At 38.0% G+C, this 16445-nt stretch overlaps 1 protein-coding gene and 1 long non-coding RNA gene across 3 annotated transcripts in view; one reads left to right on the top strand and one right to left on the bottom strand.

The window, feature by feature from the left end:
• The window catches only part of LOC139123462 (tripartite motif-containing protein 2-like), a 31233-nt gene that overhangs the window by 10441 nt on the left and 4347 nt on the right, over positions 1-16445 (bottom strand). The window contains exons 4-5 of one of the 2 annotated variants that reach the window (XM_070689610.1): positions 15733-15817; positions 15127-15414 (exon numbers count right to left, since the gene is read on the bottom strand). In XM_070689610.1, the coding sequence (XP_070545711.1) occupies positions 15127-15414; positions 15733-15817 (373 nt within the window). The remainder of the gene's footprint in view (positions 1-15126; positions 15415-15732; positions 15818-16445) is intronic. The other variant, XM_070689611.1, reaches the window with a different exon arrangement.
• Positions 634-16445, top strand: part of LOC139123488 (uncharacterized) — a 28816-nt gene continuing 13004 nt past the window's right edge. The window contains exons 1-2 of the long non-coding RNA XR_011549694.1: positions 634-804; positions 2028-2142. This is a non-coding gene — a long non-coding RNA (uncharacterized lncRNA). The remainder of the gene's footprint in view (positions 805-2027; positions 2143-16445) is intronic.

The following is a 16445-nucleotide window of genomic DNA, read 5'->3' as shown; positions in this document are numbered from 1 at the left end:
AAAGGAAAAACCGAACCAATTTACTAAATCGCCCTTTTCTCAGTTCGGCATTTTGTCACTTTGCAGCACACTCAAAAGAGTTTAACTTGTAAAATGCGTGAACGGAAGTCCACCAGATTTTCACAGATGTTTGTCGAATAGGTTGTCTCTAAAACCGTGTCTCAGTTTTTTAACGTAGGTCTTTAGAGTCGAGTTATCGCTGCTTAATTAGACGGCATTGTGAGACTAATCGGTTGATAAACTTTGATTCAGCACTGTGAAAAAACTAAGGCTTTTTTTCAAAAATCTGAGACACGGTTTTGTAGCCAGTATTCTGAAGTGCAATTACTCGTTGACACCTAGACAATAGCCCCCTTCCACTCTGACTTAAACTTTTTACGTCAGTTTACCCAATTTCTTTACACTTTCACTAAAATCTTCATGAAAATTCATCGCCCATTAATTTTCTTGATCAAACAAAAAAATTCATAGAAATAGCTTTCAGGTGATATATAATACTTGGGTAGAAATACACAACTTGATGGCAAACTTCACGTTTGAAAAGATGTCGACACAAAGGTGGAAAGCTACCTTAAATTCACAGATCCTCATCATCAAGTTGTTTTTTTTTATTGTGGCAGTAAATGCTCCATAATTCCAGCATTCCTATCGTTAACTTTGAAATTGCTGTGAAGTCACCTCACATTAAAATGTCTTTCCTTTTTCCTCTCCTACTTTGTTGATACAGAATGCCACAGTGAACTTAGTCTGCATGCCTTCCAATGATGATATCCTGTGTTGTTCTGTGATGTTAAAAGTTCAGAGGTGAGTACATCAAAATTACAGTGTACTAGACATAACTGTTCCTGGCATGAATGCAGGCATGACATGACATCAATGATTTTAAGGTGGACTGAAGTCAGCAATCTGAGTCAATTCATGTCAATACCATAGTTTATGTGTTTGCCTTTGTGAGACAAGGGAGTACTTGTAGCTTCTGTGTCAGTACAATTGTACACGTCATAGTTTTTGATGTACTAAACACAGAAGTAGAAAAACTCCTGATATCAGTATCTCAAATAGATATAAATAAATCCATAGATCTTTTCTGTATTGAATAGTCATAGTACTTTTGTGAGAAATTTTACAAGGAGTTTGATTACAGTTTAATAATCAGTCTGGGTCATTTCCAAAATTGGTGACGCTATGCCGTGATATTATTTCAATGATCAGCCAATCACCAACCGGATTACATCATCAATAAGATTGCAGTCACTGCAGGTTTGCAAGCATTGTATTAATCACTATCAGTTACTTTCAGCTTTCTTGTAGGCCGTAAAATCCAAAACTTTGCACTTCTTTCATGATGAACATGATCCTATGTTCTCCAAGAACACTTTGTCAAACAATAAGACCATCAAGCAAAGCAGCAACCAAGATATTTACAATTCATCCCTTTCCTGATTTCCTTCATCTCTCTCATGTAGAATTTTTGATAGCTGCCATCTCTGATGCAAGTGGGATTTTCTGAACGATCTGTGTAGGTACGTGATTTATATTTAGCAGGACTTCTGGTGAGAGTCCGGGCATCAAAGCAATATATGGGATTTGGTTGTCCAAGCCGGACTAAAAATGAGACACGATTTTGAAAATATGTGTTGACAGAGTGGCCGCTGTTTGAGATTATGACAGAATACTCCGCGATTAATTGTTTTGTTCAAAATTACATCCATATGCAAGGCCAAGTGTTTCAGCAAAACCCCTCTTTCACAACTGACAATATTTTTGATACGGATCTATGATACACGAGAAAGTTATGTGAATAGTGCAGCGGAGGAGTTTATAGCAAGATGGAGTTCAGCACACTATGGCCTACGTAACCATGGACGCATGTGGAAGTTGCCAGAAAATACATTCTGGAGCTTTTTCTGTCAATTTTTACTGATTGTGTGCCAGCCGCTGATTGGCTAATGATACGAAAAAAATTATGGTGTAGCATCATCAATTTGGAAATGACCCGGACTGACAATGTTTCTATTGTTTTGTAGATTTGACACATGGCTGATACAACGGTGAAAGTTTCCAGGACTTAAACGGATGATTTCCTGAGTACCTCATTGTGTCAAAGCTTTGGTGATTGAATCAAAACACATTGTTTTTAAAGTAAGTAGATTTTCCCATCATGCAACAGCCATTATCTTACAGACAGCACCATAGACCTTCAACTGAATGATGTCCCAGGCCTATCTTCATGCAACTGTTATGACCTTTGCAAATACGATGATACAGGCCTATCCACAATAATATAATTACTCAGTATATGTACACATCATAGCAGAAGGTGACCCTGGCCTATCCACAACTACGCATACATGCAATGGAAGATGACCCAGGTCAATCTACAAACACATACATGCACACAGTATGGAAGATGACTCAGGCCTATCTAGAATACTGCATGTATACATTATGGAAGACGACCCAGGCCTATATATGATCAATACAAATAGTGTGTACCTGTAATTGTATTTTGGATAGGCCTGGGTCATCTTCCATAGTGTGTACATGTATTTATATTGAGGATAGGCCTGGGTCACCTTCCATAGTTTGTACATGCATTTGTATTGAGAATAGGCCTGGGTCACCTTCATAGCGTGTAGATGTATTTGTGGATAGGCCGCGGTCACCTTCTGCCATGATGTGTAAATGTACTGAGTATTGAGGATATAGGCCTGGGTCATCTTATTTGCATACAGTAGGTCATAACATTTGCATGAAGATAGGCCTGGGACATCGTCCAGTTGGAGGTTTACAGCGCTACATCTAAGGGAGTGATTGTATGTCTTAGAAGAAGATAATGTGAGGTACAAAATGAATCTATGACAGCAAACTGGGAGTCCATTATGTGGAACAAGTCTCTAACCCCCGTGAACGCATGGTTGCAGGATGCAATTTTAGATATCTTGAAATAGTTGTTGGCGGCATTTCCAGACATCTGGAACTGGTTGTAGGATTTTAAGTTTATTAGCATTCTGCAACCAAGATTCATTTATGTGTGGGTCTCTGCCAACAACTCGAAACCAAAACAACAACTGAATTAAGGTGCAATGTAGGTTACTGCAGTGTAATAGCGTGAAGTAGAGTTCAATTTGAGCAAAGTGGACCCTGTCCGTGCTTAGATGCAAATCTGGAGTTTTCAATGGTCCCATCATGGACTTTTAACAAATTTGAAACAGACCAAGGATGCAACATTTGCAATCAGTAATGTATTGACACAGCCCCTAAACTGAATTGTCAGCTAGTTTTCTGCTTCACTGAGCTGTGTTGCTGATTAAACTTCATAAATAACTAATTAACTGCTATATTTGAAGTTGATAAACAATGTCCTTTTCTAATGCGACAAATCTATGAATTTTGCATTAACAGAAATGACCCAAATTGGTTGCCATATGCCTGTGGCAAAGTGTTGGTCAGTCTAAATGGGAATAGACACAAATTGGTGTGATTGGGAACAATCATTGTACTATAGGTATTATCAGGCAGTGTTATGTATTTGGCCAGTGTACCCTGGGATGACCCAACCTCAAGAAATATATAGCCTCTGGTACCGAGAGAATTTTTTGTAATTATGTAAACTTATTAAGTATGCCACATAAAAATATGCCACAGAAATTTGCTACCACGTTTTTAATCAACTCTGCCCCAATCATCAACGATATTGGCAAATTTGTAGCAATTTGTAGTTGTATATGACAAAACATTACATACTTTATGTGGTATGTCTGCCATAGGGAATATGTGAGCGTGTAGGTTTCAGTGTTTTCATTGCTAACTCAAGTTTATACCATTATTAGGTGATAATTTGTGGCATGAAAAAGAAATGCTTTAAAGAGTTCTGTATATGAAGTCTGTGAACTGTACAAAACTCTACCGGTACAAGGTAATTATTGTTGGGTTGGTAAATTTAAAAACTGCACATTTTTTTATCAGTCCATCATCCAACGGGCGTTAGCCCAATTACAGGATGAGGTATACACATAACCCACTAAACCCCCAAATGGAGTACTGAGGAGTAAAGTGCCTTGCTCAGGGGCACAACACCGTGCTAGATTCTTGAACTCACCGTCCTCCGACAGTGAGACCATTACTCTGGACCACCGGGTCTTGACACTCACCACCTCTGATAGTGAGTCCGTTACCCTAACCACTGGTCCACGGTGCCTCATTCTATGATTTGTGCATCAGTAAATATCCATAAAAAATCACAAAGCAAGATTTTCAATTTGGACTCTACTTTTGTATGTTTTGGTAGCATTTGAAGCTGTTTTTATGTACAGTAAGTTAAACCTGACGGATGACTGTTAACTTAAAGCCCCAGTATTTGTAACTTTTAACAATTTTTTCATATTTTTGATTAAAATGACATCCTCAGTATGTGAAAGTAGACCATAATTAATACTGAATCGCATGGTTTGCATGCCCAGCCCGCCTCACGATTAACAGTAAAAGGAGTGAAAAATGACTTCTTGTCCGGACCAGAAGTCAGCTTTGTTGACACACGAAACGAAACGTAATCACACCACCGCGCATGCTCAACCACATCTACGCAAGTTTTACTGTGGCGTCCGTAGAAACCATACGCTCTTCGAAAAGGTCTGGTCCATCGAAACTGGAGACTCAGCTAAAAACGCGCGAAAGTTGGGTGAATACCGGAAAGATATAAATATGTAAGTGTTTACAGATTGTTCCGACTATAATGAGCCGTGCAAACAAACGTCTTGAACAGCTAAACTAACGACGGAGGCAGTCGATTGTAAGCTTCATGCAAGGCACTGCACGTTGTGACCGATGGTACGGAGATCAAGTTTGCTGAATGAATTGAGAGAGAAAAACATAATATTAAAATTCAACACTTCACCATTGTAATCATTGAACTAGTCGTTTCTTCCATTATGGAGTATAATGAAAATTTCGTTGAAAATAAATGACGGGACTGATTCTGCTCCGTCTACTCAAACGAAGTTTTGTGTACGGCCAGGCTACGCTGCAGGCAACACAGCCTATCAACTTCGCATATCGTTGCCGTACGGCGTAATTGAAAACGCTCAGAAAGGAAAAATTATATCTTGAATGCAGTACAAAAGTCTTACTTATTAAATTTAAAAGTGATTCAAAATAATATCGAACGTAACGGGTATCTAATCCTCACAAGGACTACAGTAGTACAACAAGTATCGGCTAGCTGCGATGCGATGGAAGTTCGAACACAAGAGAGATCCCGGCCTCACTGCAAAGTCGTCCCCTGCGCACCCGCCCGACAGCAAACTAACCTCTTGGTTTGATTCTGTTGTTTATATTTTTGTATAAAATTCATGATACATATCTGACTTTCACAACTGTACAATTTGCTCAGGCTGTAGTCTACAGACGATCGGAGGGAGCTAAGGCAGGCCCCAAATTTGCATGGACAATGCCCGGGACAATAGACGCAGCTCGATGAGAAAGTCATTCACATAAACCTAAATGAAGTGATCAATACAAAACTTTTAAACATCACTGGTTCTGAAAATTTATGATCAACGGTTCTGACCTACGGATTTTACACTGCGACGTTGTTTTTTGTGTGTTTGGCCGGCTACTAGTCCTGTAAGGCTGTACTACATGGAGGTAGTAGACTGTACAAGTGCAGCGGGGCCGGGCCGAGATTGGTGTGGGGCCTGCAGCAAGGTAAAATTGACAGCGTCCATTGCAGAATGCCCGCGTGTTATCCTTTCTCGTTTGGGAGGAAATTTACCGCTGTATTCAGAATGCCTTTTTACCAGTATAAAAGCTCAGTAACTGATGCATCAAGAGCCAAGAGTCTGTAAATTTCTTAGCAGTAGCTCCATTGTTTTTTTCTAAATTTTCGCTGAGATACAGCAGTGCGTATACTGGTCCCGATCGTTCTGACTCAGGCGTTCACAGCTGTTTAGGGAGCCGTCATTATTTACGATCTGGGGGTCGGAGGAATTACATTAGAAACTCCGAAATTTTGAGTCGCACCCCAGCCAACCATGATGACTTTGAGTAACCCCCTCTCTAACAGAAAGTTTGGCTTACCTGAGCCCATGTAATAATATGTAATAATATGTAGATATAAAAGCTCACCTAATAAGCAGTCTCCGACCATATAGTATTGTTAAATTTGGATGGGTAGCATGTCATTATGGTATGGTTAAATGTCCAAATGGTTGTTGAACTCAAGTCAAATAAAATATACATTTCTATGATAATATAAAGGATGAATTCACAACAGTTCAGTTTTGTCCTAGATCCTGTGCACTTATAGTGATATCTGTCGAGAACATTTCTCCATGACCCAGCCTCTCCTTCCAACCCTGGTAACGACTGCAGAAAACTACTGTGTGACATCATCATCACCACTGTTGATCCTCATCTTTAATGTCGCTGGTGCGTACATGAACAACGATATCATTCTCATCGTCACTATCTTCTCTTTCATAATAAGTATTGCTAGTAGTAGCACCTACTTGTAGTTTTTGCCTTGCTTCATCTAGTTGATATTTATTTGTACTGTTAGAGTATTTATTTTCTTTTTATTTAATATGTATCAGAGTAAAATATATATAATCAACTAATCATTATGTCATTGAGGACAGAGTAAGACAAAGAAAAAACATTTTGAGCACCCCCTTATAACTTTCAATTTTTGAATGACCCCCAGGTCGTAAATACTGACGGTTCCCTTACTTGCTGCCAAAGGCCATCGCGTTCACTGCATTCGACAGCCTACCATACATTGTGGAACTATGTTGCTTCGATTTCGCAATCACCTTGCCGCTAAAGCGACAATCAGCTGAAATTTATTACTTCAAGTTACTCAATTTTGATAGCTATTTGCCTACAGAAGTGAGCCAAGTGTATATAGTGTCGTCTTGATTTTACATCGGTACCCGGAGTTCTAAGTGACCAACTGCAGGGTGCGCATCGGTGCACTGCCGACTGCAGTTTGAATAATCCGTATATAACGCACACGGTACCAGAATAGAATGTTAGCCTCCTCTGCCAAAGTTCTGTATCCTCTGAAACACAGTACAGTACGTATTTGAACGGAGAAGAACAAAATAAAACCATTCGCAGGTCATTCAGCCGGCGACCATGGGCGATTACCCGGGCAGTGTGGCGTGGCATGGCAAGGCCCCAGGAATGTTGCAGGCTTGATGATGTCATCAGTATCGGCGTTCTCGATCACGTGCACAGCCTGCAAATTGTCAACAAACCCGCGCGGCAATCCAACTCGATCGGGCAATATCTAGCGTTTGTATGTTACTACAGAGCACAAATTTGGCTATTTCTTTACTGAACAACATTTCACGATGGATGTAAGAGAATAACATGTAATTTCGAACATAAAAAAAGGTTAAAAGTTACAAATACTGGGGCTTTAAAGTTGGTTGAAAATAAAATAAAAAACAGTGACTCCTTTAGATTGTGAAATGAAATGAGCATCTGAAGAATCTTATAAAGGTGCAAGATGTTTATCAGCAGTCATCCTACTAGCAATGGTTGGCCCTATGAGATCTGGAAAATTTTGTCAGGTTTCAAGGAGCAGATGCACATTATTTTATACACTCAATACATTTTACAAGTTCAGTCAGATGCAGAAGTTTTCATAAAATCAGATCACAACTGTCTCTGACAACTGTTCAACTGCTGGTGACCACTGATGTCTCACAAATGTAAACTGATAAATGCAGTCAGCAAATGAGTCACTTACTATACCTTTCACTAAAGCTGCAATGTGCACTCTGATCTCAGATCTGTCCAAGAATGCATCAATTTCAATAAAATAGGTCAAATCAGTTCTACTCTACAAACTGACTTTTACATTTTTACCCTGTCAGAATTTTTCTCCTACCATATGCTTTATCAAAAACAAAAAGTACTTTCTTCATAATTTGCTGTTCCTATCATGAATACAGGCATGGCATGACATCAATGACCTTAATGTGAACTGTAGTCAACAATCTGAGTCAAGTCATGCCTATACTATAGTGTATGTCTTTGCCTTTGTGGAATCTGTAAGTATTTTGTGGGTTTGATTTAAATTGTGTCATATTTTATCATGGACTGAAATTCTTTTAACAACATGACCTTAAATCGACGTGAAGTGATGTTTTTATCTATTGAATAGCTTCAGATTTTATGAGTTATATTGTTTCTGTTTCAGGGACAGGGTTGGTACAATGGTGAAAGAGTCCAGGACTTCAAAGGAGGATTTCCTTGGTACCAGATCATGTCAAAGCTTTGCTGAGTGAATCAAACATACTTTGTTTTTACGGTAAGTAGATTTTCCTGCAATGCAACAGCTGTGGTATTAGAGAGTGCCTTGTAGGTCTTATAAGAAGTAAGGTACAACCTCAAAAGCAAGAAACAACAGCAAACTGAGTGTCCATTATCTGGGATGGGTCAAAGATTGCATTTTGAAAAAGTGATCAACAAGCTCAGGGTGCAATTTAGAATCTGAAACAGGTTGCTTGGTTGGTGCAATTCTGGATATTTGGAACTGGTTGCAGGGTGCAATTCTTGATATCTGGAACTGGTTGCAGGGTGCAATTCTGGATATCTGGAACTGGTTGCAGGGTGCAATTCTAGATATCCAATGGTTACAGGGTGCAATTCTAGATATCTGGAACTGGTTACAGGGTGCAAGTCTAGATATCTGGAACTGGTTGCAGGGTGCAATGCTAGATATCCACTGGTTACAGGGTGCAATTCTAGATATCTAGAACTGGTTCAGATTCGTGTTTTTCGTTTGAATTTTGGCCAAATAGTCGCTTTTTTAGCGGGTTTGAATTTTTCTAAAGCATCTAAAAACATCATAATGACTTTTAATTATCAAACGAAAGAAATTTGATTAATTATTTACAAAATAAAAATGTTTTTGACAAGGTGAATCATGCAGCTCAAAAGCGAACGATCAATGTTGTGGACGAGTTTGAGCGATTTTCGCAGGGATTCCCCAGACCTATCGTTCATAGCTATGGCACTTGAAAACACGGTCAGTTTCTGTGAAACGGGATGAAATTTTCTTTCAGGCGAGGCGTTTGAAGTCACTCTTGAGAAAAATTACTTATTTATCAGTGGTTGTTTTACCGTTTCATGAACCATTTTTCGATTCAATCACTTGTTGACCTGAAAACAACGATATTTAGTACTCTTTTTAACAGACTTTAGTAAGTAGCTGCCGATGCGGCTGTCAAAATACTATCGTTTTCAAAGTACATTTGAGCAAACTTTATAAATTAACATTCTGAACCACAGTGTAATGTTATGCTTGGAATTTTGTTGCTTTTGAGGTTCATTCGTAGTTTTTTATAATGATTCTGTTCCTTTCCATCATCAAACATCGACAAGTATAAAATTAGCCCTAATCACTTAAATGAGAATGTGTTTCCTTTCGGTTTTGTAATATGTAACGAAATAAATAAGTTGATTTGTTTTGATCCTTTCCACGTATTGGTATTTTTTCCTGGTTGAAAGTTACTAATATCCTTTAATAGTCCTTAGTCTCTACAATCTCAGAAAAGAATGAAACAATTGATTTATAAAAGAAACTTTATTGCGACACACTTCAGTCATTTTCATAACTCTGAAGTTCAAAATTCAGTGTACTGTACTCATATCTTGGCAGTGTTGAACTCTTCTGTTGTAGTATCTGCAATCGAAACTGGTACTTCACATAGAATAATTAAAAGCATTTCATCAACAGTTTTCAAATTCCACTTACTTTCAATTGAATGTTTCCAACGACCAAAAAATATTGTGGATCATGGTAAGATTAAAACCTCATATTCTAAAGGTACAGTAATATCTAATTACATAATTGGAGGCGTTATAAAAAACAAGAAATGTTTAGGAAATTATGAAATGTAAATCAGAGCTGTTGAAAATTATTTAATTTTAGGGTGTTGCCAAATCATGTGTGTATATAAGTATGTCTGGTTCTGAGACGAGCTGTATTGGCATACCGAAGGAATTTGTTGATAACTAAAAATTTAATTAAAAGAATGGTTGCCATGGAAACACTTGGTATAGCTTATTTTCAATAAAGTAGATATTCCTTCATCAAAATTTTGCTATGAACTTCATGAACATTTCAAAAATTTCCTAATTTCTAGCCGGTGGTTAACCAACAAAAGTACATTCATGCAGGCTCTGATCTCAGGGCCAGTGGCGACTCATTCAAAGCGAGAAATTTGCATAAATGGGTTTTTCTGTCACTCATTTTTTATCATTTAGAGTAGTTTTGTTGCTGAATGTTCATTGGTGCTCATAACAAAGGGTTTTCTAGAGATAAAAACCCAGAAAAGATGGTTTGACACTATAAAATACTTGCTCAGACATTGCGTATACATTTGTACATGGTAACTTTTCATATTTCATCATCCGGTGTGAATGTCATTTTTGTACAAAAGTGACATTTTGGTCAAAATTACAGTGATCTGGGAAGTAAGTTTACCATATTTATATTTGAAACTTGTTGAAAAATTGTTTTTCTTTGCTGATATGCTTTGGTTGTACTTTTTAAACATCAATGCTCTTGAGTAGACTTTACCAAACATAGCTAATTTTCATATTTTACCCTATGTTTTGGTGGCCCGCAAAGGCACATTTTGCAGTAAAGTCAAACTTAACACTGCATTTCTGACTATCTAATTACCTTTCCTGCATGAACTTTCCCTTTTTTTCATTACACTTCAGTAGCACTGCATATAGATTAAGAATGCTTTGTAAGTTCACCAATTATTTTGCATCAGAATGACTGTAAATCTGCCAAAATTTGTATTTTTCAGTCATTTTATAAATTTTCCGCGATGCAGAATTGGACAAACTGCCATATTTGGATATGTTTACATCAAAAAGTAAATTTCCTTTGGTAAAAGATTAAATTATTTTGTAAAAAGAATTTACTTTTAAATACTTTTAGCATCACATTTGTTACAGAGTCATGTATTTCAGGGAAAACAAGCCTATTAAAATCTATGATTTCATCAATTTTAACTTTTTTCCAATACTATGACCTTCGGCCGCAAGGTTTTACATACACAAAAATCTTCACAACTTTTGAATGACTGAATCGATTTTGACCAGATAAAAAGTATTTTTCATCATTTCCAAAGCACTCTTTTGAAAATGCATCAAAAAAGCAATTTAGTGATTTTAAAATTTTCACTTGGAATACCTACTAGAACTGGTTGCAGGGTGCAATTCTAGATATCTTACTGGTTGCAGGGTGCAAGTCTAGATATCTGGAACTGGTTGCAGGGTGCAATTCTAGATATCCACTGGTTACAGGGTGCAATTCTAGATATCTGGAACTGGTTGCAGGGTGCAATTCTAGATATCTGGAACTGGTTGCAGGGTGCAATTCTAGATATCTAGAACTGGTTGCAGGGTGCAATTCTAGATATCTAGAACTGCTCTAAGCATCACTCTATATTCTGTATTTGTATCCGTGCACATACTGTACTGTTGAATTAGATAAAATTCCCTAATTTTTTTCAGCTTTCAGTGAAAGAAAATATGAGTGATGTAATGACCATGTAACCATGAGTCGAAGATGAGTGGTGACATGGTTATTACATCACAAGTATTTTCCGAGCTGAATGGAGAAAAATATAAGGGAATATATAATACTTATCACATGCACAAGCCAAGAATTCATTGTTTTTAAGTCCCCGCAAGCGGGACTTAATGGGTTAGGTCATGTCCGTCCTGGCGTCCTTCCGTCCGTGCACCTGTCATCAACGATTTCTGTGGCATCTGTGAAGCGATAGTTTTGTAACTGGGCATAAATGTAGTACCATAATGGTCTCTTGATGCACAGTCCTTATTATCTCAAAATAATTCAATTTAGTCACCAAAATTACTCTTGATGTCTTTTATTCAGACTTTTTTCTCTGAATCCGAATCTGAAGCCAATGTTTGGATCATGTAAATACACTGATGACGTAAATCACCGGACTGTACGATTATTTATGGGGGAGACGCTAGCAAAGGTTGTAGTCGATTCCAAAAGGTATTTCGCAGGACTGGTGACGGTTTCGGTTGGTCAGTTTTAGGAGTTTTAGGCGTCAAGCGTTGTCTGTCGTGATGAACGAGAGCCACAGAAAGCTTTAGTAATTTGCAAAAAATGTCATCTCGTCAGTTTTAAACGTCATCGTTGACAAGCACTACGGTTGTTTATGCGGGCTCCCGTAAAATAATGGTATGGTCAGACGATTTGAATCGCTGGTGATCACATGCAGTGATAGTGAACACGTGCTCTGAAATGTGGCTGTTTGACAAAGTTATCTATCTGTTTGGGATCAGACGGTCCGTCATGACGGGACGAAAAAATGAAGGCGGCGTTCGACGTCGACTGCATTGGCCACGAATGATGCCGTCCGCAAAGTAATGCAGTACCGAAAAACCGTCATTAATATTCAACTTTTTTCGCTACTCGGAAGTTGAAAGAACGGCTAGTACGGGATCGAAATAAAATACTCGAGAAAGAACGTCGACTTTCAAAGTCTGAAGGAGCCATGCTCTGCCCGATGGCTATCCCTTGGTGGAGCGTAACGGTGCGAAGGCCCGCGCTGTTTTTGGAGTTTGGTGATGAATGCCGCAAATAACAACGTTGCAGACGGCTTGCTGAAGCAAACAATATTCGTTCGTATAGCCATGACATGCATGTTGATGATGCCGATCATTGACCAATGTAATTTTGTCTTTCATAGTCAGGATGCAAACCTTTCGATAATACAACCAATGATACAGTCGACCATCGCAGAATTACGGACAGTGTTAGATGTAAAGGAATCATGAATGCAACCTTTCGATAATACAACCAATGATACAGTCGACCATCGCAGAATTACGGACAGTGTTAGATTTAATGGAATCATGAACGCGAGTTCAGAGAAGAAATCGAAGCCAACCACACGACCTGACATATGCTAATGAGAGCTGCGTCATCCGCCTTGCCTGTGCAAACTCGCGTCGACGCTTCATCGCGCCGAACATTTGATACAGCGAACGGAGGAGCGATTTCCTGCCAACTGTACTACATGTACTAATATCCTATTGTGTCTTGACAAAGTCATAAATGCAAGTAAATACCCAGAGATTGACAATGAACTCCGTGACTACGGTATCGAGGCACTTGAAACTTCATCGATCATCTTGGATCAGACTACGTAAACCGTGAGCACTCACGGCAACGCGTTTAGAAACGACTTCAGACAAGCGAAGTTTACGCTGAGAACTCGGAGTCATGTCGTTTGCTAATTCAAGAATATGCGGAAAGGTTTCCTGCAGTTCGACAATTGACATGTATTGCAGTAGTAATTCCTGTATCCTTGGTTGCATGCGAAAAGGGCTTCAGCTGCTAAAACAGGAGCCCGTAGTAGATTTTCCGACGGCAATGTAGATAATTTGATGTTGCTCTCAATGGAAGGGCCGTGTGTTGCCGATTTCCCGTACGGCAGAGCAAGGGAGATATTTGCCTCGAGGGCTCGCAGAAACCCTAGGAATTCTTAGATGTTGAATGTTATTGACATGATACTCAGAATTCAATATTAACACAATTATCAGTAGTTTACAGCTACTAAACATTCCAAACAATGTAAACAGCGGGGACTGTGTCATCTTTCGATGACTTGTTTTCAAAGGAAAAGGAGTTTTCCTTAACAATTCTATACATTTAAACTTCTGAACTACTTTTTGGGTAATATTGTGGTCAAGTTGTCAGTCGTTTCTAGTAGTAGGTCACGTGGGCAAAGAACATGGCCCTAATGTCTGTGTATGGAGCAACTGCCAGATGGCCTCACAAACATGTAACTTCTGCAAAGTCATACCAGATTTTAAAAATAGAGAATGAAAATTGACTGAATCTCGGCGTGAACACTGTGTAACATCATAATCAACCGGCTGTACCCTGGTTTCAATGCTAACAGATGGCACTGTAATGTGACCAGCTTCAAGTTTGTTGATTCCAAGCATTATTTAATATGTAATTCCTTAGGAATAGACTAGTGTTATACTCGTATGCGTCCATAGTTCAGATTATTATCGTCGTAGTCTATGAAAATATTGAGTTCAGAACATGACTTTGAGGCTCAGTGTGTGGTGTGGATGAGAGCACTCCCCTTCTTGCAGTACTCTGGATGTGGAAATATCAAGTGGTGGTGAGGTCATCTGTGGTACTTTCATTGAAAGGGGGGGGGGGGTCAATACGGATACGACTGCCCCCCCCTTAGAACGACCAGAGAATAAATCCTGGTATTTTATGTTCAAAGACTACAAACTTGGCTTGTGCATGTTGTAAGTGTTTGTTTACACTGATGACTTAATGACATAATATTTGAGGAATTACTTATTCTTATAAATCAGAGAACAAACTGCCTGATGTAACAAAACTGATTTTATGTCACTTTTACCCACTGCTAGGCTGTAAATCTAAAGATAAGTTAGAATGAGGTCAAGGTTCAAAGGGATATATAAATACCCATGGCAAATAAAGCAGGATTACTGTAAAAGCATTCAATTTTCACAAGGATTGAATGTCACTATTTTAATATACTAAGGAGACATTTTTAAAGGGATAGAAATCCACTGTTTTGTCAGTAAAACAATAGAATGTATTGCTATTGAGTTTGTTTACTGGGATGTAGTTTAGTTGATAACATATATTAGCAAAAATCGTTAAGTTAATATCAAGTTGAATTATTATTGGTTCACAGCAAATGTTTAATATTACCAAAAAAACCCTAAATTTGAGTATACATCATTAAAATTATTGTAGATTGAAATGATATTCAACAATGCCAACATTTTCAGATTTCCAAAACTATTTAGGATGTTCTTTGATTATTTGATGAAAAATGAAAGTAAAGTCATTGGAAACTTAATTTATTGCTGCAATGATAGGTGGCTGTTTGTCATTGCAAAAGTTTTGCCATGCCAAATTTCACCAAGTGTTGACTAACGCCAACCAAACAGAAGCCACACATTGACTCACATTGAGTCATTTAATTACTTCAGCAAATGATGCATTCAAAGATATCCAAATTAATCTATGATACAAAGTCAAAGACGCTGTACCTTTCTCTCCTGATTTCTTCAGGTCAGATAGTTCCAATTTATATTCTAATTCATCCACTTTATTCTGAAGTTCCTTGACCAGCTTCTGGTTCTCTTTGAGTTCAGACTGTAATTTCTCTCTCTCCACACTGTTCCCAATACGTTGACTGACCAATGACTGCTCAGTACTCTCTAACTTCTGTGTCAGTTCCTTACATCTCTCTTCCAAGGTACCCTTCTCTTCCTTTGCCTCCTTCAGTTGAGATTCTAGAGTTTCCATCTCATATTTAGATTGGATATCATCTAAGGCTGACAGCAACAAAAATGTACAAATATCCAAATAAACGTTTAGCATTTCATGGCATTAGTATTTAATTTGATAGAAATTCAGTGACTAATTTATACTATGTCATTGGATCAAACAGTGGATGTCCGGGGTGAGAAGGAGAATGGTAAAAGGTCACAATTGCATTGTGGGATATATGTGAGGATTCAGATGCCAATGATGATATACTCCTCAGAAGACAATTATAAACACTGATCAGAATGTAGATTTTATGTGGTTTTGGACTTGAATATCTGGTGTTCTCTGACAGATATACACAAACCTAAATGTCAGTTACTTACACTCTCCTTGTTCAGTCTGAGAACTACTATCAACTCTTTCTGTGACCATTGTGTCAGATGTCTGATCAGTGACTGTGTCTTCATCCTGAAATTGTTAATGTCAAAGTACAACAGCTAGGATATGTATGATTGAAGTCACATTGGTTTTAATGGCATCATATATGCCATTCTGTGTGACATAGGCAAGGACACAAGCACAATAACGGAAAGACAGCAAAAGGTAGCTGACCACAGAAAGAAAACAGTGTTGGGGCAAGATGCGGCTTGAAATTCAGATGTTTTAATAGATGCAAATTATACAGATATCACACTGGAAGTTTTTGCAGGTTATTTTGATGACTTAATATAATTATGCAAGACTAATAGTCACTATTATAAAGGTGTTAGAAAGGTGGCAATGAACTGAAAAAATTACAGTAAGGCTGATCAATTTATCTACAATTTGATTTCACAGTGAAAAAAATTTGGTATGCATAGCTAACTTCATGCATGTATGTGTGCTCTTTTTTCTAGTCCTAACGTTAACTGTGCTAGTGTACACACACACACACACACACACACATATATATATATATGTATATATATATATATATATATATATATATATATATATATATATATATATATATATATATCCTTTAAAGTTCGGAAATCTTTACAGTGTAAAACAGTGCTCAATAACAGTATGGCAGAGCGATTTACGGTAAAAAATT

Source organism: Ptychodera flava, assembly GCF_041260155.1.
Source record: "Ptychodera flava strain L36383 chromosome 23 unlocalized genomic scaffold, AS_Pfla_20210202 Scaffold_23__1_contigs__length_28996876_pilon, whole genome shotgun sequence".
In the NCBI taxonomy this organism is placed as follows: Eukaryota; Metazoa; Hemichordata; class Enteropneusta; family Ptychoderidae; genus Ptychodera; species Ptychodera flava.
This window is presented reverse-complemented; position numbering and strand designations above follow the sequence as displayed.